This window comes from Spermophilus citellus (assembly GCF_964194105.1).
Source record: "Spermophilus citellus genome assembly, chromosome: 6".
Classification (NCBI taxonomy): Eukaryota; Metazoa; Chordata; class Mammalia; order Rodentia; family Sciuridae; genus Spermophilus; species Spermophilus citellus.
In genome coordinates, this window is record NC_138187.1 from 25351849 (window position 1) to 25373713 (window position 21865).

The 21865-nt window shown below is 37.0% G+C and overlaps 1 protein-coding gene across 4 annotated transcripts in view; it reads right to left on the minus strand.

Annotated features, from left to right (window-relative positions):
* AUTS2 (activator of transcription and developmental regulator AUTS2) overlaps positions 1–21865 on the minus strand; it is a 1127114-nt gene that overhangs the window by 790023 nt on the left and 315226 nt on the right. For all 4 annotated transcript variants that reach the window (XM_081300095.1, XM_081300097.1, XM_081300094.1 and 1 more), the window contains exon 2: positions 16826–17038. In XM_081300095.1, the coding sequence (XP_081156221.1) occupies positions 16826–17038 (213 nt within the window). The remainder of the gene's footprint in view (positions 1–16825; positions 17039–21865) is intronic.

Consider the following 21865-nt stretch of genomic DNA (forward strand, 5'->3'; position numbering starts at 1 on the left):
ATAAATAATTCAACATTTAGAAACAAAATGGAATATCATCAACCTGTTAGTGCATCTATGAAACACTATTATCCTAACAAAGGGCATCTATGAACAATTTAACAGCTAAAATATTGTGTAATAGTGGAAGACTAGATGCTTTTCCCCTCTAAAACCAGGAATTAGAAATTGATGTCTATTATTTCCATTTCTATTAAACATGATGATGGAAATTCCACACACTATGGTCAGCTAAGAAAAAGAAGATATACAGATTAGAAAAAAAATGAAACAATCTATATTCACTAAAATCATGATATGGAACATTCAATGCAACCTACAAAAAAGAAAAGAAAAAGACACCTACTAGAATTAATAAGTAGAATTAGTAAGTTTGTATGATACATGACAGATATGCAAAAACAAGCATATCTCCACATATTAATAATGAACAATCTTTTAAACAACACTATTTATTACTAGATTAAAAATTAAATATTTAGGAATAAGTCTGACAAAAGATGTAAAAGACATATACTAAAAAACTACACAATATTACTGGAAAAAAACCTAAAGAGATATACCTTATTTAATAGTTAGAAACACAATATTTTTAAACTGTCAATTCTCCCCCAATTAATAAACTGAATCAATATAACTGCAATAAACACCCCCAGCAATGCTCTGTACTATCTGACAAGTTTATTCAAATTTCCTATGCAAATGCAAAGGGCACAGAAAAGCCAAATAACTTTGAAAAAAGAAGAACAGAGATGAAGGACTACCAGCACCTGATTTCAAGATTGACTGTAAACCATACTGGCACAGAGACAGTCAAATAGGTCAATGGGACAGAATAGACAATATAGAAATAAACCAGCATATATGTGGACAAGCAATGTGCTGTAGAAAAATGGTAACATTTTCAAGAATGGTTTCAAGAGAAATCAGAAATCCACATGCAAAAAAAAAAAATTAGTTTTGAGCTGTTATCTATCACCATATTAAAATTTAACTCAAGCAGTATTTGGTTTATGTCAATTAGAACCACTTGGGGGAAAAACAGAGATAGAAAAGGCAGGAATAGGAGGTGGTGTGGCCAATTATTGAATCATCGGGTTGATGTAAATGAGCTCAAAGGTATGAATTTGCTGTGTATACCAATCTGTGACCAAAGACGGTCCAACCACTGCTTAAGCACATTCAAAAGTGTTGATAATTATTTTGTTGTTGTTGCTGATACTGGAAACTGAACACAGGGACTCCCAAATACTAGGCAAGCACTGTAATACTGAGCTCATGCCAGCCCTTTTTAAAATTTTTTATTTCTGAGACAGGATCTCACTAAGTTACCCAGGTTGGCCTGGAATTTACAATCATCCTGCCTCAGCCTTCCAAGCTTGTGCCACTGTGCCCGGCTAATTTACTCTTATAAATAAAATAATTCACTTCATTCATTTTGTTTGTTTCTTTCTTTCTTATACAAATATTGAAGGAAACAATACCAACATTAGTTTTCCTTTGCTATAAAAATAAGAAACTCATGGGGTTAATTAATGATGGTTGAATGTGATGATCATTATCCAAAGTACATATATGAAGACAAAATTGGTGTGAATATATTATGTATACAACCAGAGATATGAAAAATTGTGCTATATGAAATAAGAATTGTAATGCATTCCACTGTTATATATAATTTTTTTTTTAAAAAAAGAAACCAACACCAAATGAAGGGGACTACACAGAAAATTTCAAAATGCTATACAATATCAGGTGAGAGATAACATTGTTATCCCATGCTACCATACCCTTTTCCACTACCCAGATAACATTCTAACATAATGTATACGTCCCGTAAATAAACAGCCTTCATGAAGAAGTGCAGCAATCTATATGGACAGAAATTACTTTTTCTGATATATATTACTCAGGAACACAATTTCACTATTACAATCTTAAATTGTCAGTTTCTGAACTGATCACAACCAAAAATCACATTCAGAAGTGAAACAGTATTGTTTTTCTTCCTACATTCATGCTTATTGTGTGTTTCAATATTACATACCAGAGCCTACAAAGTAAAAATGCTAAGAAAGCTGCAACACTTAAGTAAGTCATGCTCAAAGTCTCACAAAGAGCTCTGTTAGTAGTTATGTCTTCCTTAAAAACAGCATTATGGTAAGTGACAATAACGATAAAATAGTGATACATAACAATAAAACAGTTCTGAATTTCTCAGAAGAACCTCTCTAGAAGTAAGAAGAAGACAGGACTAATGGGTAATCGTTTGTCTTTAACCCCAAGAACTGGCTTAGCCATAGATCCAAAGCCTTTCATAGTCAAAAAGCCAAAGATGATGCAGTTTGATGTATGAGACTGATACAAATGCCAGGCAGCTTATGAAATGCAGTTCCAACATCCTTGGGGTCAGTTAACATTTAATAATCTTAATTAGTATCTTCAGTAAGATTCAGAATGGTTGTCTTGTGTCCTAAGTTTTCTCCTATATTTCCCACCACATTGTTTTTATTTCATTTAACTTTCTCCCTTGTCCTAGTTATAACAGTTAAAAATAAACAACAACAATAAAACACCCTCAAGTCCAAATACTAAAATACTAGACATTTCTTCTAGTAATGACAATGCATCCTGCTTTAGTAATTTTGTCCTTAATTTCAAGAAGAAATTTTCACAATTCATATATTTATTTTAGTAAGATAACCCAATCCAAAAGAACAAAATCAGAAAAAATAGTGATTCATGTATTTGAATTAGGAAAATTTCTTACATATTAAGAAAAGGAAAACAAACCACACAAAACTCTCCATATCTGATGACAAACCCAGAGGGAGACCATAGTTAGTGGCAGCTCATAAATCCCAGCTCAAGTTCACAAATACAGCTGTAGGGAAACTCTCCCAAGAAAAATACATGGCATTATAAAAAACACAAGGGAGACTAATGAAAAGCTAAGGGCATATCTATCATTCATCAACATTTCAAAGAATATTTTTCACAGCTTATTTTCTTTAAACTGTTCCAAAGCAATTAAGTAACCCAAGGACAAAGCCCTGGAAAACAGCAACCACTTCTTCCAGTTCTCTAACGCATCTCACAATAACAAAGGCTTTGGGAAAGTGAAATGAGCACAGAAATTCACTGAAGAACTCACCTAAAAAAGGGCAGGGAGCCCAACACAGCAACCACTTCCCTCACAACTGTTGATTAGTCCCAATAAGGAGATGCTGTTTTCTTATAAATTTCGCTTACTCTACATGAATGGAGTAGAGGAAGGATTTTCCAAAACGTATTGAGAAGAATCAATACATGCGCTTCACAATTTACTTCATGAAAAATTAGAAAACTAACCATGGTCAGGACCCTGGGTTAGTGGTTAAAAGAAACATGATTTAGAAATAATTATATTTGTTCACCAAGAATTATTCATAAGAAGAGATTTCTAGGACTTCATTTCAATTTTGAAAGACCAAAAATTACAATCCTCAAATCACCGCTAATAGGCATGGTCCCCAAGCAAAGTCACTGCACCAATCTCACATTACTCTCTTCTCAACAAGGCTTTTAACATCTGCAAAAACAGTATGCATGAGCCCACTCCATTGAATCTAATGTACCTGTCACATCTATGGTAATCTAACAACCATGTGCACATCATAATTTCACCAAAGTCAGTCTACTGTAAAACAGAAACTTTTTTGAGTTGTTCTTTGCATATATTACATATTTAAGCACAAGTTGATTTAAATTATTAATACTATCAAGGTTCAAGTTATTTTACAGTCCACTGTTTGACAGCTGAAGGGAAACTAAAAGAAAAGGAAATCTGATGTATTCTAGCATGTATAACTTTTTTACATGATGGAGGCATTCTGACTCAAGTACCCAGAAACTGAAGGCCAAAGAGGAGGCAATAACTTAGTCAAGGAATAAGTGCAACAGTAGCAAGACAGAACTTGTAACCCAAGACCCCTCATTCCCGGTCTTTCTTCCAATGAATTTTTCCTATCGCCTAAGCAATACAACAGACTGACATCCTTTTCCTCACTGAACATTCTCACAACAAACCCCCTCCCCGCCCCCGCTCTTTCCAGTTGCAATGATTAAGATATTTCTATAAGAGAGTTCAAAGCAGGGACCATAAAACAATGAGAAGACAGCTTCCTCTTCTTCCAGCTGCCAACATGAGACATCCAAGAGGAATTACTTTACTGTCCAGAATGAAGATTCTAGTATCTGTTGAAAGAGAACCCTAAAGAGCATTTCTTACGACAGTCACAACTCCTCCTCAATGACCTACAGTATCAGACTATACTTCAGAGTCTAAACAAACAATCAATCAAGAAATAGTGTAGAAAGACATTAATATAAAGTGTTCAACATATTTTTTTTGGATGTTTCCCATTCTCTGAATCACAGCCCAACCAATTTTGTGCCTCGTCTTACCTTCCCACCAAGAAGAGAAGCTAGGCTGACCTTATATGAGAGGTTGATAACCACAGCACAACAACATGGAAGAAAAGCATTCCTTACTTCAGTCTTTTCATCCACAGCTGTATTCCAGCCCCAATTAAGCAGCCTTTCAGAACTGAAGTAGAACTAGGCAGGAAAATAATTTTTCCTCTTAAATTACTGCTTCACTCTGCTAAAACAGGTCACCTGTACCCTAAAAAATAACTTTTAAAAAGTTCCAAAAAGGATTATAAAAGCTGGAGCAACTAAATGATTATAACAACAAAATCCTAGGATCCCAGCTCAAAGCACACATTTTGATTGTCCTTGCTTTGTGCCTTGACTCATTGAAGGAAAATATGAAATTACTGTGCAAGGAAAGCTATAATACTGTGTATACCTCAAATAATTATCTTTCATCACTATTTGTCACTTTTTTAGGAAGTTTATTTTTTAAAAAACATATAAATCACATCTCAAAATCCTTACAAAGGTCACACAACTTACTGGTAACAGAAATGTACTTTCATCAATAAATTTTCATATCAATATTAATTTAGAAGAAACACAAGGTTTGAATCATGTCTAATATTCCTTGGCTTGAACAAGTATGCATTCACTCACACAGAAGCAAAGTTAACTCATAAAGATAAAAATACCCCCAAAGAGCTTATTACAGGTAGTCCTTGAATTACAACTCTTTAAGACCTGAAAAATGTTTTTATTCACAAATGTCTTCCAAAATCCCCAACTGCTATACATTCACAAGTGCCCAGTGCTACCATAAGGGTAAAAATTTTTTTTTTATGTTCTTTTTAATGCTTTGGGGCTTTTCTGCAAAAATCTGCAAGAATCTTTAATAAAATCTTAGACCTCTAAAATTTTTCTCTTTTTTCCCCTATACCACCCTAAATTCTAACAGATTAAACATTTTCTTGGTTAAAAAGCATCCTTGTTGAAATATGTTATTCTGACTCAATAAGACTATGCTTCTTAAATAATTAAAGTAAGTCCCACTCAAGCAAACTGAAAGTAGATTTGTAGAAGTGGATGGAGGAAGAAATTTTAGAAAATAAATTAAGACTAATTTAATAAGAGCACTGGGGTCAGGGAGCACTGAAAGAAAAATGCAAAAGCTTCTACACCATATAAAGAAAGTAAAGTCAGTGAAAACACTCCAAGCAAGTAACATAATTCGATTTATATGTTTTTAAGAGAACACTGGAAGGAATTTGGGGAATGAAATGAAGAATAAGGAGAAGGCTGAGAAACCCCTTAAAAATCTATTATCATAGAAGAGCCCAGAGAAGGAGAAGCAGTTAAACTAATGCACTAGGACAAAGGTAGACAACAGTGAGCAGGACAGGCAGAAGAGAAATACACAGCACAAAATTAAAGCCCTGGGCATTGTGGGGTGAAGGAAAGAGGAGAGTGACTTACAGATTTTAGGATGAGCTTTCCTTCACCCCACAATGCCCAGGGCTTTAATTTCACTAGATGGGACATTTAAATACAAGTTGTCTACAGCTGAGAGGACTGAAGCCACCAGAACATAAATTCCATCAGGCTAGAGATTTTAGGTTTTTGTTTTAATAAATGTCGGGTGAATGTTTTTTCATTGTAGTACATGTCAAGGGACAGATATTTGTATGGAAGAAAAAGTGAATCTTATGGAATAAATGGCTTTTTGATAAATTCACTGAGAAATCACCATTGTGACACTTTCTAAGAAAATTAGGATTGCCAAAGGCAAGACAGCAAATTATCTTCAGAAAGAAATAACTTACTTCTCCTCCTGAGATCACTTAGTTGTTTAATCTCCAACAGTATTCTCACTATAAATTTGAAGTTTAAATTATTTTCATCTGTTACTCTGAAGTTCTACTTAAATTAAATTTTTTTTACTTCCATGTAAACAAAAATAAGTGATAGCTATTTCTAGTTAGCATTAAAAAGTTCCTCCTCTGGACAGCAATATAAATTTTCTAATTGTAAGAATTCTCAGTAACTGATTCCGTGACCATAAGCAAAACCATTTCTAGAAAATACACCTATCATCTTGATGCAAGCTAAGAACTTGGAAGTTTCTAGAAACACTGTAAAGCTATTAAAATGTTACTAATCCACAAATAATAAGGATAAAATTTATTGGCCACATAATTTTTACTGAATTGTACGTGAAGTAAAAATGAGGGAACCCTAACAAATTTATTTGTAAAAATAAACTATCACCCATCATCTAAGAAAACTGGTCAACAGCACAATATCGTTTCTAAGAGTCTGTTTTCACTAGGATACAACACTATTCTCTAAAGTTTATTTATTTTTTTTTAAAAAGAGGCAGGGGTTTAAAAGATGGCACAGTAGGAAAGAAACAATTTTAAAGTACTTTAGTGCATATACCTGAAGGTGTTCCTCTCTGACAGATAGTCAACCATGCCTCCCTGTAAACTGTACTTAATCTGCCAGTCTTGGGTTCACTATTCGTTAAGAAATCTCCATGATATCATGAAGGAGATACAAGCTATAGACACATCAAGGGCAGAGTTAGCTTATCGTCAGTTATATACATCTTTCCTGTTTTGTCAGAGTCTCCTGTATAGGGTACACAAAGCACGTTCAGGAAATGTTTCTGCATGAGCACAAACAGGGAGAAGGAATTAATCAAGCCACCTATAAAGGAAATAAAATTAAAATGTTTTCAAAGTTCAAAACGGTTTAAACATGGGACATATAGGACAATAATTTTTAAAGTGAAAAAACTCACTACTTATAATTTGATACTAAAAATAGTTTGCCCTTTGAGGGTAAAAATGCACAAATATTTCCTTGTAAAAGAGTGCTCAGTAAAATCACCTCAGCCCTACCTGCATTTGTCTTGTCTTTGCTGCCTATACGATGTCTTTTGGACCATTATGACTTCTGAAAAATGGGTAGCTGTGGTTTCCCAAGACCAACTTTTCCTGACTGCACTAGCAATTCTACTACCTTGACAGGCTACATCACTGGGAAGATAAACTGCCCATACATTGAAGAGAAGAAGAAGGGCAGATGCCATCTACCTGAAGGGCAAAAATTTCTTTGGAATAAATTTCTGCTTGTAATGCATGTATTAAACTGGTATCTCATTTTACATTTCATGTCTCCAGAGAGGGAAGACATAGTCATATGTTATACTGATTTTTCCCATCTTTTTTTGGTAGCCAGTTGAAGTTGGAATATCATGAGAGTGTTGAATAATCAGTGCCATCAATTAGAAAAATAATTATTATTGAACTTTAATTATTGAGCACTGTTGAGGGCCACAGCCAAAGAGGCCCCAGCAAACTTCCAGCTAATTGGCTCCTCTGTGGTGTCACTCATTGGGCTGTTTCCTGCCCTTTCAGACCAAGGAGCTGCTCATTGGGGGACTCTTTTGGCTCCGCCCACGTGACCCCGAAGTCCCCTCAAGAGCCGGAAATGACCTGGAAGTGCCCGGTGGTTGCGGTTGAGCTCTCAGGGAATTCCTTGGAGAGCTGGCCGTGGTCCTGGGTGCCTGCTAAAAATAAAGTTCCTTCCTGCTTGACAAGTGGCTGGTGAATTGTGCCCAAGCAGACTGGGGCAGAGCACCTTCTTCTGTGTGCCAAGCTATTATTACATATCCTGTGCTGCATAAAATGGATATGGTAACTTTCCTGTGGACAGCCTGTAGTCTAGCAAAGAGAACAGGAAGAAGAAAGGCTACAGAAAAGAAAAACTTGTCATTATAAACTATGCTAAGTGTTAAATAAAATCAAGGTGAATACAAAGGAGGAAAAACTCCTGGAAGACCTTGAGTTAAACAATGTTGTCAGAAAAAGCCCAAAGAAATGACACTTTGGTTTTGGCCCCAAGCAGAAGGTACAGGGAGGTTGTGTCAGATGGAGAAAACAACATGTGTAAAGTGCTCAAGGTAGGAAAGAATGTGGCATGTTGGAGGAAAAGGAGGAAGGTCAAGGAAGATTAAGCGAGGGAGCAAAGATGAAGCATGAGATGAAGGTAAAGAAACTGACACACTATAGAACTGCACCAACTCAATACCTTTCCCTGTTTGAGAAATAGAGAATTAGAGTTTAATTACAGGGAGGTAGGAGGTAGGTGATGGTAAAGTATGTAAATAATTTGATGAAGTCTCAAAAACTACAATTCAACCTTCCAGGAATGCATATCAGGCCCACTCCCCAGGAGCTTTCACATTATTATTTATTATTTAAGGAAATCTTATGAAAGAATTTTTAAAAAATCAAAAGTCATTATTTGTAGTCTTTCTCATATACTGTGACAATTCCATGAGTAACCATTCAGTATTACATTAATCTCAAGAGGAAGAGCATTTCTGGTCTCACAGGTATGTATTAAAAAACAAATAGTACCTACTATTGACACACTTCAAGCAATTGTTAAATTGTAATTATAGGTTTAGCAACTTGACCAAAACTTCTTTAAGGGGTTTTATTCTGTTTACTCTATTTGAGAAAGGAAAATGTTTCCTTTTAAATTTGTAGAACCCACAAATTCAAGCATAATATTTTATTAAACTGTAGCTTTCTTAGTTACAAAGAAAATAGTTAATGGCTGTTAGTCTCCACTAATATGTAGCCAATATTTTCAGATTGCATTCACACCTGCCCTTTAGTACTATCAATGATCATTGCCAATTTTGATAATTTGGGAATTAATAAAACTTAGAAACTTTAAGACTCAACCTTGCTGTCTACAAATGGAAGAACAAAGAGATAAGTAGGACCTAAGAAAAAGAAAAATGAACAACTCCAGACAACATGCTTATACACAGCTGTGTATGTGGAGGAGCTGGTGAGCCTAAAGAGAAAAGAATACAACACAACTACTCCACCAGGGCCATTCAAGTGAATTTCTAGAAGAGAAGCAGCTGTTTTGAAAACCTTTGGGGAGAAAGGGGAAATATAAAGTCTATAACATGTGGCAGAAATGTTCCTTTCCTCCTAATAATACTTTGGAAAAAAATTTGTAAATGTACAGAAAAAGAATATGATCCTATTATTGAAGAAATTAACATCATACAAAATGCACTTAAGTTTCATTGTATGCTCTTTTAACAATGGAGCAAAATTTTACTTTTCAATAAAAAGTAAGTATAATTCAGTTTATTTAAGTGTGACTCATGCGGCATCTGCTCTGGTGTCACCACTAGTGGGAGGAGTTTATATGTGGGAATCTGCATTTTAACAAAAGTTCCAGTGGGTCTGGTATAGGTAGGTGGTCTTTAGACCACCGTGTGAGAAGTGTCATTCTGTGAATTCCCTACACAGAAAATAAAGTTAACTGTGTCTGAATGTAATTAAGTCCAATCTCAGCTCTTCGGAACTGTCACTGGCCATCAGGACCTATCCAGCTTCATATTACATAATTTCAAAATGTACAACACAAGCACTTCCCAAGCAAACACAGGTACAAACAGTGATTACAGAATGACCTGCAATATAAGCATCACTGCAGGCAGACACACAGGACAAGTGGCAGCTTCTGCAGAGCTCTGATCAATTCATGCAGGTAAAGTGTTGAAGCAGGCCATGAAGTACACCTCTTCGGACCTCCTGAAAGATATCAAGCAGGCTCTGGCAGGACTTGCTGATGTTTGTGAGCTATTTTAGTTTCTGCTTGTGTCTGCGGTTGGGAGTGCACAGTGATGTGAGGATACAGGCCCCTAGGTGTGAAAAGTCCTGGAACTCTCTCAATAAGTTTATCAACACTCACATCAATAGGCAATGCTCCAGATTTCATTACCAAATCGAATTCACACCAAATAGGTTCTTTTAAACATCATTAGGACCCAGCAGTAGCTCAAATGCTTTAAAACAGCTGGGTTCCTGTAGCAAAGCAAATGAAATGGGGACTGAAGGTTAAGTATAGCAAGGGGGGAGTCATCAAGGTCCCCTCAGCCCAAGCCTCAGGGGCTTCCTAAGAGCAAACATCACTTCCAGTCAAACAAACCACATATATCAGCATGGTTTTGTCCCAAATAATATTCACTGAAATGTTCAAGGGAAAGCTAAGAATAACGCAACAATAATGTATCTATCTTCATATTTAATTAAAAAGAGAGCTAACAGCACTTCTTAGAGGGAGGTCATCCTTGCTCAGCAAAAGATTTCTCTGTACAAAGCTATTTCGGTAACAGATAATAAAACAATTCTACATACAAACACTTAGGAAAGCTACCATTCCAGTAATGGTACTGATGCAACAGCTGACAACTCTAAAGATGAGCGACAAAGCACAATTCTGCAGTTGATAGAAGCCATACAAGAATCAAGCTCATTGTCCACTGCCAAAAGTCTTATTAAATTCAACATCTACCTCTTTGCTTACTGTGCCTGGGAGCCTCAACTGTCTTCAACAGAGTTGTATCATATGAAAATGTCTATAGGTATAAAAGTTACAGACAAAAATTTGAATATACAGTAACATCCCAAAGTTCAATAGATAAAATAACCATTTTCCCTACACAGTAACTTCATAAACAGAGGAAGAAAAGAGAATGATGATCTAAACTCCACTCATGAAGAACACTGCAAGATGTCAACCGATTTAAAATAAAAACTTAATACAGTTATGCACATTGAACCCACGCAAGCATGAGCCATGGGCAGATGGCCTGGATCTCTGAGCTTTCCCCTATGTTTGTTCCAGCCCAATATTATTGTACATTTGACGGTTGTGCAGGGCATGACATTCAGCTGTACCTATGTGCACCTAAGTAAATCTTTAATTTACCTTTGGTTGTACCCCTCTTTTTTAAGAAAAGAATTACACACTGGGCATCAAGACATCCAACAGATCTCCAATAACACTTACCACACAGAGTTGCCTGTGCCTGGCTGTCTGAAAGCCCACCCACAATTTCATTTTCAATTAGCAGCTCCTCGAAAGGCAGTAATGAAAGCAGTTGCTAAAGAGCATTCAGATGTCACCAAAAGACTGCAAACCCAAACTGTAAATAGCACATTGTAAGTTGCCTGTCACTGCCATCAACTCCCACGGGAATCTCGCAGCACATGGCTATCACAACCATCTGTTCAGCTCCCAGCAATACCACTGCAAATCACAGGCACCCACCCACTTGCACCTCCTACTCATTACCTGTCATGTACAGACCTGTGTAGAGAAGGGACTGCTGTGAACATAGATCAGAAAAATTGCAGAGGCTTATTTTATGATCTATAGCAGAGCAGATCACATGCAAATACAATGTAACATCAGAAGAGGGGAAAATGTAGGATTAAATTAGCCCCAAAATACATTTTTCAATAAAGGGAGTTCTATTCTATCATGGCTGTGCTAGTTCTATTCTATCAAAACTGTGGCTAAACTTTGTTAAGAGAAAAACATATTCCCTCAGTGTTCACAAATTTCTCAATGGAATTTTCTTGTAGACATTTATTGGAGCTAAGAATCATTTCTGTGGCTTTCTTTTTCCTATTTCTCAAACACTATACAGAATCTGAATTACCCTTAATAAAGTTTTGAACATACACCTCAAATTCTTACTTTGGGAAACTCAAAAATTCACTGTTTTATGAAACAATTACCTATAGTAATTGTTTCATAACTCACAATTATAAGAGTTAGCACCCACTCTTATAATTGCAGTTCCTTCTCTCAAACTCTTTTTTTTTTCTGTAGTTTCTATTTGAGGAGGTGGCAGAAATATGACATAACCCCCTTTTAGACACTGTTCATAATTATTTTTGGAGGGTTTTATATAACTGAATGAATGTGTAGGTCTGGACCTCTTATTCCTGCCACTCACAGGCCCACTGCTTTGGGTCAGGGTCTCCTTGCACAAAGGCATGTTGGAGCTCTTTCCCAAGGCACAGTTCACTAGCCAGGTGTCTCTGAAGCAGTGGCTTCCCTGCCAACTCCACCAGGACTCTCAATTACACACACAGCAGTTAAGACTGGAGTCTTGGCCTCCACCTCCACATGCTTTGCCTCCAGCTCCTTACTTAAGCCTTCCTGGGAGGTAGATGGTACTGTGTTCCACTCCAGCAGCCCAACGGGGACAGAAGCCCGCCTTAGACCTAGCCACAAAGCTATCTACCCTTAATAGAGCCACTTTCCAAAAATTTTAATTAAAAATTACAAAATTCACTTGAGATATAATTATTATTGGCCACACCACTCTGAAGATCTGTCTCAATGAAGTCATGTGATATTTACACTTGCTTTAACATTTAGGATTCACATAATATATCCTAGATAATGACAAAGCCAAAAATTCCAGAATACAAAACAGTGGTCACTGCTTCCAAATAACCCAAATTAAAACGAAAAAAAAAAAAAAAACAAAACAAACAAACAAAAAAAAAAAAACAAAAAAAAAAAAACCTTTACCGGGTGAGGTGGAGCACACTGGTAGTTCCAGGATTGAGGAGGCTGAGTGAGGTGGGAAGATCACTTAAGAAAAAGAGTTTAAGATCAGACCAGGCATCATAGTGAGACCCCCATCTCAAAAAAAAAAGCCATCCCTCCAGTATAACACACAACTAACTCCTGAACATACACAAGCCTGGATTAAAAATCCTCAATAACTAAATGCTGAAAGTCAGCATCATATTCAAGTCAATCAAAATTCCCAGAGATACTGTAAACCTATTTTTTATTTTCTCAATCTTTCCTTACTTTTTATTCTTATAATTGAACAATGAGAAAAAAGTAAACTGTAACTTAAATTCACAGAGGAAAAACAATTTTATTGGCTATCATAATTAGTGACCTTCACATGACAGCATGATTTTTGAAAAGCAATTAAACTTATTAAACTTGAAACAATTAACATATTAAACTTGAAATTCTGAAGTATGAGGTAAAAATGGTTTAACTGTGGCTCACATTTCTTGATACTAGCTCAAGGTACCTTCAGGCATTTAACCATTATGAAAGAACACAGCAAAGTTCATATGTTTTCATTATGAAAGCATAATCACAAATTACATTCATTTTTCAAATGCTCTGACTTCCAGAAGCCTGTAGGATCTAGAGTCAAGCTGGATAAATACCTGGGTGATTTTGGGCCTGTATTTTCACCCAAAACTAATTATACCAGGTTTTCAAAAATGTGACTTGAACTGGATCTGTTTAATCAGAGTTTTCCATTACAAATCCTCCTTTGCAAGATAACTTTCTCTAATAACAAATGTCTCAGAGAGTTCCCAAGGCATCATGAATAAGTCTCTCTAAAATACAGAACCAGGGGCGGGGGTTGTGGCTCCGTGGCACTGGTACCAAACAACTGAAATAGGAAAGAACACAGACTGGGAAATACTGCTTCATCAGGATGGGTGGAAATATAGATGGTGGCTTAGTCACCTGGGCCCTCATACACCAACACCACCATTTATGCCAAATACATCCAATGTGCAATGCTAGTACAGAAAGAAAATGAACCCACCAAGGACAGCTCTAACTTTATTATTAATTAACCGAAATGAATGAGTAACAGCTTTAATTTTAAAGACTGCACTGGAATCCATGACTTTTCTTCCTAGAAATCAGCAGACATTTTTGGTCAACTATAAATGTTCCACGAAATTTGGCTCGGCCATACTGGATTTTCAAAGAGAAGCAAATTTCCATTTCTTATAAGTATTGTCTATATACAGTAACTTATATAAAGCTTTTTAAATCATATAAAGCATAAACCATCTTTATCAGCAAGATCAGCGTCTACCTGCTAAACTGGTAACATATTCCCAAATTCCTTTATTTTTCCCATGAATAGTGTTTGCCTACAACTAGAAGCCATCTCAATAGGTTATCTCTTTTCTGCAAAATTCTGCTCTTAATGACTTTGGGGCACCTAAATCTCAGTTAAGGAGAAAGGCTCGATTTATTTTGATGATACATCCTGATGTCTGTTTAAAAAGTTAATATATCCTAAAATTGACTTGTAGGTCACTTCGGTCTATTTCCTCTGGTTCAGTTCAAACCAGAGAGAAAGGAAAATCTAATGAATTAAACTGAGATTTAGGATATCTAGTTGGAGCCAAACCTGAAAATTATGTGAACTCTCATCAACTTTTTATCATTGCTGCTCTATTTTTGAAACCCTTTTGCATTCTCTGTATTTTAAAATATAAAATACTAAATTTTTAAAGCATTCCTTGTGGTCTCAATGACAGATATATTGAAATTTTTTTTACTTTACTCAGTGTTCTGGGAAGGATTAATTATGTTTTCCCAAAATTCTTTTCAGAAGTCATAATTTGGCCAATAGACGTGGCAACACATCACTCTTGTGTTCCTCAGCCATTTCATTGTGATAATGAATTTAGTCTCCAAATGAGAGACTAAAGCTCCTTAAGGAGACAACCTGTGCAAGCTCTATTTTGACTTTCGCACCCCTCTCCCCTCCTCCTTATTAAAAAATCTTAATCCAAATTTGGTTACTTTCAAAGTCTCCAGCTCTTGATCTACCCTCTGAATTTCATAATTTATTCTTATTTTTCTTGTACCTTCAAAGACCATTTTGATGGCCAAAGTCAAATTCTGTTTGACCATACTATCATTTAGTTTCTAGAAATATTTGTAAACCCCTCCCATCCTCTGACCTGCTGTGCTTTTTCTGCATACCCAAAGAGAAGGTACAGGGGGAAAGCGGAGGCTCTTGGCTGAAAAGATTTGGATCTAAATCATTGTGCTGAACCTCACTGCCAGATGGCCTCAGACAAGCCATTTGATCAAGTATGAGTTTCCACATCAGCAGGGTAACCATAATTTTCTACTAGGCAGGGTTGATGTATGAATTACAGGTTATACTATGCAAACTACCTCACTGAATGTCTACAGCATAATTATTATAGAACTGTATGTGACTATAGTTAGTAAATTACCATTATAACTTCAATTGGGGGATTTATGTTAGCCCTCGGAAACACCACCCTGAGTGTCAGACTGAAGGGCATTACATGCAAGAAGCTTTTGGAGTCCATGCTGAACCCATCACTCCAGATGGTTCTTAGTATACTATCCTTTATTTGAACTCTGACACCAAACTGCTCATTACCTTTTCTTGAGGCTTCTGAACCTTCTGATCTTTAAGCTAAAATTCATCATGCAAAATACACTCTAGATGCTTTGTAACATAACTTCCAAACCAGTCTGATCATTATCAAACAGAAATTTCTTAAGCTAAAATCTACATTATGGGCTGGGGATGTAGCTCAGTGGTTGAGCGCTTGCCTTGCATGTGTGAGGTACTGGGATTGATCCTCAGCACCACATACATACATACAAACATACATAAAACATAGATATTGTATCCATTTACAATTAAAAATATGTTTTAAGAAAAACTTCACTAGATCCTAGGGAGAGGGCAAAAATTTATGTTTAGTGGGGCTAACAATGTGATTATAATGGTCTGTGGGTTTTGAAACCACTGTTTTATATGATTGCAGATCTTTCCCCTCTGCAAAGAAACACCTGCAACTAGAAATTACCTGTTCAGCTTCTAATTAACAGCACCTGCTCTGTGAACCACAATTCCTTCCCCTGCTTCCTTCAAGTAATAGTCAATCCCACCCAATGGTTTCACCAAAAACAAAACATACCCAGGACACAGGTAACTCTACAGTCACTAAAGCCTCCGGGTTTCTGCAGGGAAAAAAAAAATTGTTACAAACAACTTCATCTCTCTTCATCAATCAATCACATGTACAGATTTCACAGGCAAAAATTCTCCCCAAATGCCAAGAGCAATATTTGCCTGTGGATCACTGAAACCTAATTAACAGGCCAGGGAGCCCCACTACTGACTTGTATTCAATTGGCAGATCACAAAGACTGTCTTCAATTATGGACTATGGAAAACAATTAAGGCACTAGAAGGCAGTCCCTTTCTTTGTCACTGCTCTCCCACATGCCACAATACTTGAGCTTCCCTGGAAAATGTCAATCTTATGCAAAGCTCTACTCAAAGAACCAATTTTAGTACTTTGGAACCATGAAATACACAATGTATGTCACTAAATTTCCCTATCCCTTTTGTCCTAATTTCAAGGTTCTTTTCCCTACACACCAGTCCACCTTGACAATTGTCAAGACTTCAGTCTGCCTTAAACACCAGTCTGCCCTAAACACATCAAGCTTTGCAGCATAGAGAGTATTCAATGGAAAGGGTACCAAGACAAAGTTACAAATTCTAATTGAAAAAAAAATGAGATTGGGATTATAATTCTTTGGAAGCAAGCATACAGCTCTGCAAGCAGTTACAGGATGCCACCAAGGATAACTTCTCCACCTGTGCGAAGAATCACAGAGAAGCAGGCATCTATAGAAGTTCACAGAATAAAATAAATCCAAGTTTTCTCACCTGTCTGAGTCCCTTCGGCATTTTCTTTCTCTTCCCAAGGTGCTGGCAGAGATTACGGTCATTTTCTCGGTCTGAGCTGTAGTGGTGTGGGTGGCTGAGTCTGCTCTTCTTTGAATGAAAAGATAAGCCATTGGTAAGTGCTTCTCGTTTCTTCTTGGTCAAGGGAGTCTGGCGTTTCTCCACACGTTCCTGAGGCTTAAGTGCTACATCTTTCTGTAGGGGGGAAAAAAAGGGAGGAAAGGGAAGCAATGGTTATGTATGTATCTAGGGCCATATCCAAAATAAAGGTTAAATAAAATTACTAGAAAAGGTGATGGGGACAGAAAAATAGAATATGATAACCTAAAACTGAGAAACATGGCTCTCTTTTCTGACTCCCAGATGCTATCACAAATATACCCTTTCTAATCTTCTTGGACAGAAAACTTAATAAAGCACAAAGTACTTGTCCATTGAAAGTGATTTCACTGGTGCCTTTGTTTCATTCTGTGCTGGATCAGCACATAATGACATTTCCGTAAGAAGCTCAATATTCTTACTTTTCAAGTGACTTTTCAATGACTGTATTGTTTCAAAGACGAATACAAAGTACATGCCCAGTTCAAAAGAAAAGGCACAAGACTGAACATATCAGAGCCAACAAGAAGAAAACTATCAATTCATATAATTAGAATGTTTCCATAATGCATTATATTTTTTATCACATGTTCATCTCAACATCCTTACTTTCCAGCTTCTTTGCAAAATGTAAATGACAATATAATCACAAAGATCAACAGCAACAACTTTATATTTATCCTTATGGGTAATCAATGTCCTCTAACAGGAGTTGCCCAGTGCAGAATCTGAAGCCCACATGACCTGATAAACAGATGTCCCTACAGGCAGCTCACAACATACTGAGAATACCAGAAGGCCTGGGCTCAGTCAAGATGCTAGCACCATTCATTTCAAGCCTTGAAGTCAGTCACTAAAATTCTGAGCTCATGTGCAAAACTTACAGAAACTCAGATCACCTGATATATGCCATATGAACCCTAAGAAATGAGATACAATTCTTAAACTGACAATCTTTTTTCATGGAGTCTCCTTCCCACATTTTCTCAGTTTCTGTGGTCCTAATGGCACACTGAAAAATAAAATAAAACCAAAATAAAGCTGAGAGTGGTTCCGCACACCTATAATCCAGCTACTCAAGAAGCTGAGGAAGGAGGTTTCCAAGTTCAAGGCCAGCCCCAGCAACTTAAGGAGACCCTTGTCTCAAAATAAAAATTTTAAAAAGGTTTGTATACGGGGATAACTCAGTGGTTCAGCACTTTCCTAGCATGTGTGTGTTCAGTCACCAGTACTATCAAAAATAAAGTTAAAAAAATTATTTCTACCTATTTTTCCATCTCAAAATTTCACTCTTTCCTCCCCTTGAAATTTAATACCCACATACTAAATATATCACTGCAAACTGTAATGATAACTCAAAAGGAAAGGCAAAAGGTATTAAAACTGGGGGAAATGATCTAGACCAGGGCAGAGGGTTAGGGTCAACAAGATGACCTAGTCTGAAAGGCTGAGCACAGACAACTTGGGCAAAGGCCTTGAAGCAGCTGATAGTATAATCTGTCTGAAAAAAAGGTTAAAAGTGGCAGGAAGTAAGCAGCGGACCTCAGCAATCCCAGTGTTTTCATCAAATAAGTGTTTTACATAAGCCAGGTAAAATAATTGGTGGTCAATATATACTTATTTAATGCATAAGTAAACAAGACTAGTTAAAACATCCAAACCTATAAAGTACAGTAGTGATTAAGCACAATAAAGATAAAATATAATAGTGATTTTAAAAAATACTAAACTGCTTATAATACACCAAAGCAAGCTATGAAAGCTTGATAATGCCAGTAGGCACTGTATATAGTCATTTACATTTTGCAAAGAAGATGGAAAGTAAGGATGTTGAGATGAACATGTGATAAAAATATAATGCAATATGCAAATATCAAGAAACCCCAGAAAGGAAGAAAGGCCTATATGTGGGGGTAAGAAATAAAATTAAAACGTCCACTAAGGCAACTGAGTGGCTTTGGGTCTAACCTCTAGCTGTTAGATGATCTGTCCTATGCTATTTGAGAGGTAGCTGTCCTGAGGCAATGTGGATGTAGTGAGCAATGTTTCAGAGGACAAGCTGCAATCAATGCAAGTGCAATGGTCACTGACTGCATAGTCTCAGATCTTGCACACTATACCTAACACATGAAAATATTCAATTAATGTCTGCTAAATAGAATTCCTTTGTCCAGCATCTACTAGCCCAATAAGTTATGTTAAACACCTGCTTAGCTCAAAATATGTTCTCTGTTTAATCTCACATTTAAACAAAAGAGTTACCTCTCAGGAAAAGATACTGAGGAATAACAACAACAGAAGGAGGCAGGCGAGTTACATTGTGAGTTGCTCATTTATAATACAATTAAATTGGGATTCCAACATGGCGGTGGGCGTGGAGAGATCAAGTCTCTAACCTCTTCAGCTGTGCGGGCATAGGGAGTCGTAAACAACCTAAATCTGTTTGCTCATGATCACTAGGCAATGCTGAGCTGACGTGGATCTAGGGCGAACAGTCTGGGCCTCTCAGAACACACACTGAGCCCGGATCGGCTGAATTCAAACTCCCGTTCGCCTGCTTCCCGCAGACAAACAGCTGTGACTCAGCATTAATCCATCCGGCTGAAACAACTGGTCAGCCCTTCTCATCCTACGGAGGTAAATGCCTACTGAGCCTTCATAAGTAGTGGCCACAGGTTTCAAACGGGGCTTGGGAGAGACAGTAAGGACCCACCCGTTGCATTGGTCGCCCGGCAAAGGGAATCGAACTGTCGCCATTTGCAAGAGACACCACTATGGCAGAGAATTGAAGTCATCAGACTGCGGCGGAGGAGATAACTTCATTGAAACCTGCGAGTACAGGTGTGTAATCCCCTAGCCTTCCCTATCCACACATCGGGGAAACCTTAAGGGCCCTTCCCAGCTCTCCCATGAGTGCGACAGCCAGCCCGAGGGAATCAGAGGTGGCGCGGGACCAGCGGCGCTAAACTACCACTCCCACCAGGTCTGACTGCTGAGGTCTCTTGCACCAGCTACCGGGGGAGTGGCTACCGGAGGGCAAGTAAAATTCGCTGAGGATTCTCAGCCCCAAGCTCTCCAAACTTAGGGTCTGAGGGAATGGCAAACAGGGAGAGTGTGCCCACTCATTCATGAAAACAGGGCTCCCGGGAGCAGCAGACCTGGCGTGTAGCCAGTATTGTGATGAGTGGCACCGTGAGAGGGGCCTGGCTAGAGGAAAAGTGGGAAGTGACTAGACACAAGAGGAGGCCCTAGACACTCAGGATTGGAGACTCGCCCAGTCTGGGAGGAGCTGCTGCACAGTGATTGGTTCCCGCGTATTGACAGGAGAAACTTGACCTGGTGGGCACAGCGCCACCTACTGGAAGAGAAGTTAATCAAACTTTAAGACTGCATTTATTAAGTTTTTTTTCCTTTTTTTTTTCTTTTCTCTTTTTTTTTTTTTGATTTCGGTTTTTCTTTCATTTTCATTTTTCTTTCATGTAGTTTTTTTAATTTTTTTTTACAATTTTTTAAATTTTTTTCTTCTAATTTTAATTTTAATTTTTTTATTATTATTTTTTTTAATTTTTTTTCTTTTTTATTTCCTATTTTTTCTTCTTTTGTCTTTTCATTTTTCTTATCCCCACCTTCCTTGAATTCTACCTGCTTACTCTCATTCTCTTTAGTGACTTCTTCACTTCCCTTCTAATACCTTTCCTCCCAAGCATCTAATAAATTTATAGGAGTAAAAAGGAACTCAGCAGTCAAACAGAACAAGAAGTAACATGAGCAGCTTCAAAAAGCAAGGAACAAAAGGAGTACAAACAATGCAGGACAGCCTAAATATTCAGGAGGACCTAGAGTCATCAGAAAAATGATCATATAAAGAACACAAGGAACACCTTAGACAGAAGGAATGGAACCTTAAAGAGGATACAAGACAGCAAATTCAAGCAGCGAAAGAACACATTGAGAATGAATTACATAAACAGATAAAAGAAGAAGTTGAGCATCACAATCAGGAGATAGAGATTATAAAAAATAATCAAACAATAATTCTAGAAATGAAGGAAACGATAAACCAAATTAAAAACTTGATTGAGAGTATCACTAACAGAGTGGAGCAAGTAGAAGCCAGAACGTCAGATAATGAAGACAAAATATATCATCTTGAAAAGAGTCTAGCCAACTCAGAAAGGCTGGTAAAAAATCACGAGAAAAAAATCCAAGAGTTATGGGATAACATAAAAAAACCAAACTTACGAGTCATCGGGATAGAAGAAGGTACAGAGATTCAAACCAAGGGAATAAGTAACCTGCTGAATGAAATAATTACAGAAAACTTTCCAGAAATAAAAAAGGAAACAGATATACAAATTGAAGATGCATACAGGACACCGAGCACACAAAATCACAGTAGACCAACACCAAGACACATTGTTATGAAGATATCCAATATACAGAACAAAGAGAAAATATTAAAAGCTACAAGAGAAAGGAGACAGATTACATTCAGGGATAAACCAATAAGGTTAACAACGGAGTTTTCATCACAGACACTGAAAGCAAGAAGGTCATGGAACAATGTATTTCCAACACTGAAAGACAATGGATGCCAACCAAGAATTCTGTATCCAGCAAAACTAAGCTTCAGGTATGACAACGAAATAAAAATCTTTCATGATAAACAAAAGTTAAAAGAATTTGCAGCCAGAAAACCAGCATTGCAAAGCATTTTGAGCAAAACACTACACAAGGAAGAAATGGAAACCAATAACCAAAACCATCAGTAGGAAGTGCCTCGGTAAAGACAGAGGGCGAGGGGAAAGATAATCATGGAGAAACAAACTAAATTTTTTTAAAAAAGGATAAACAATCAAACATGGATGGAAGTACAAACCATATATCAATAGTAACTCTGAATGTTAATGGCTTAAACTCTCC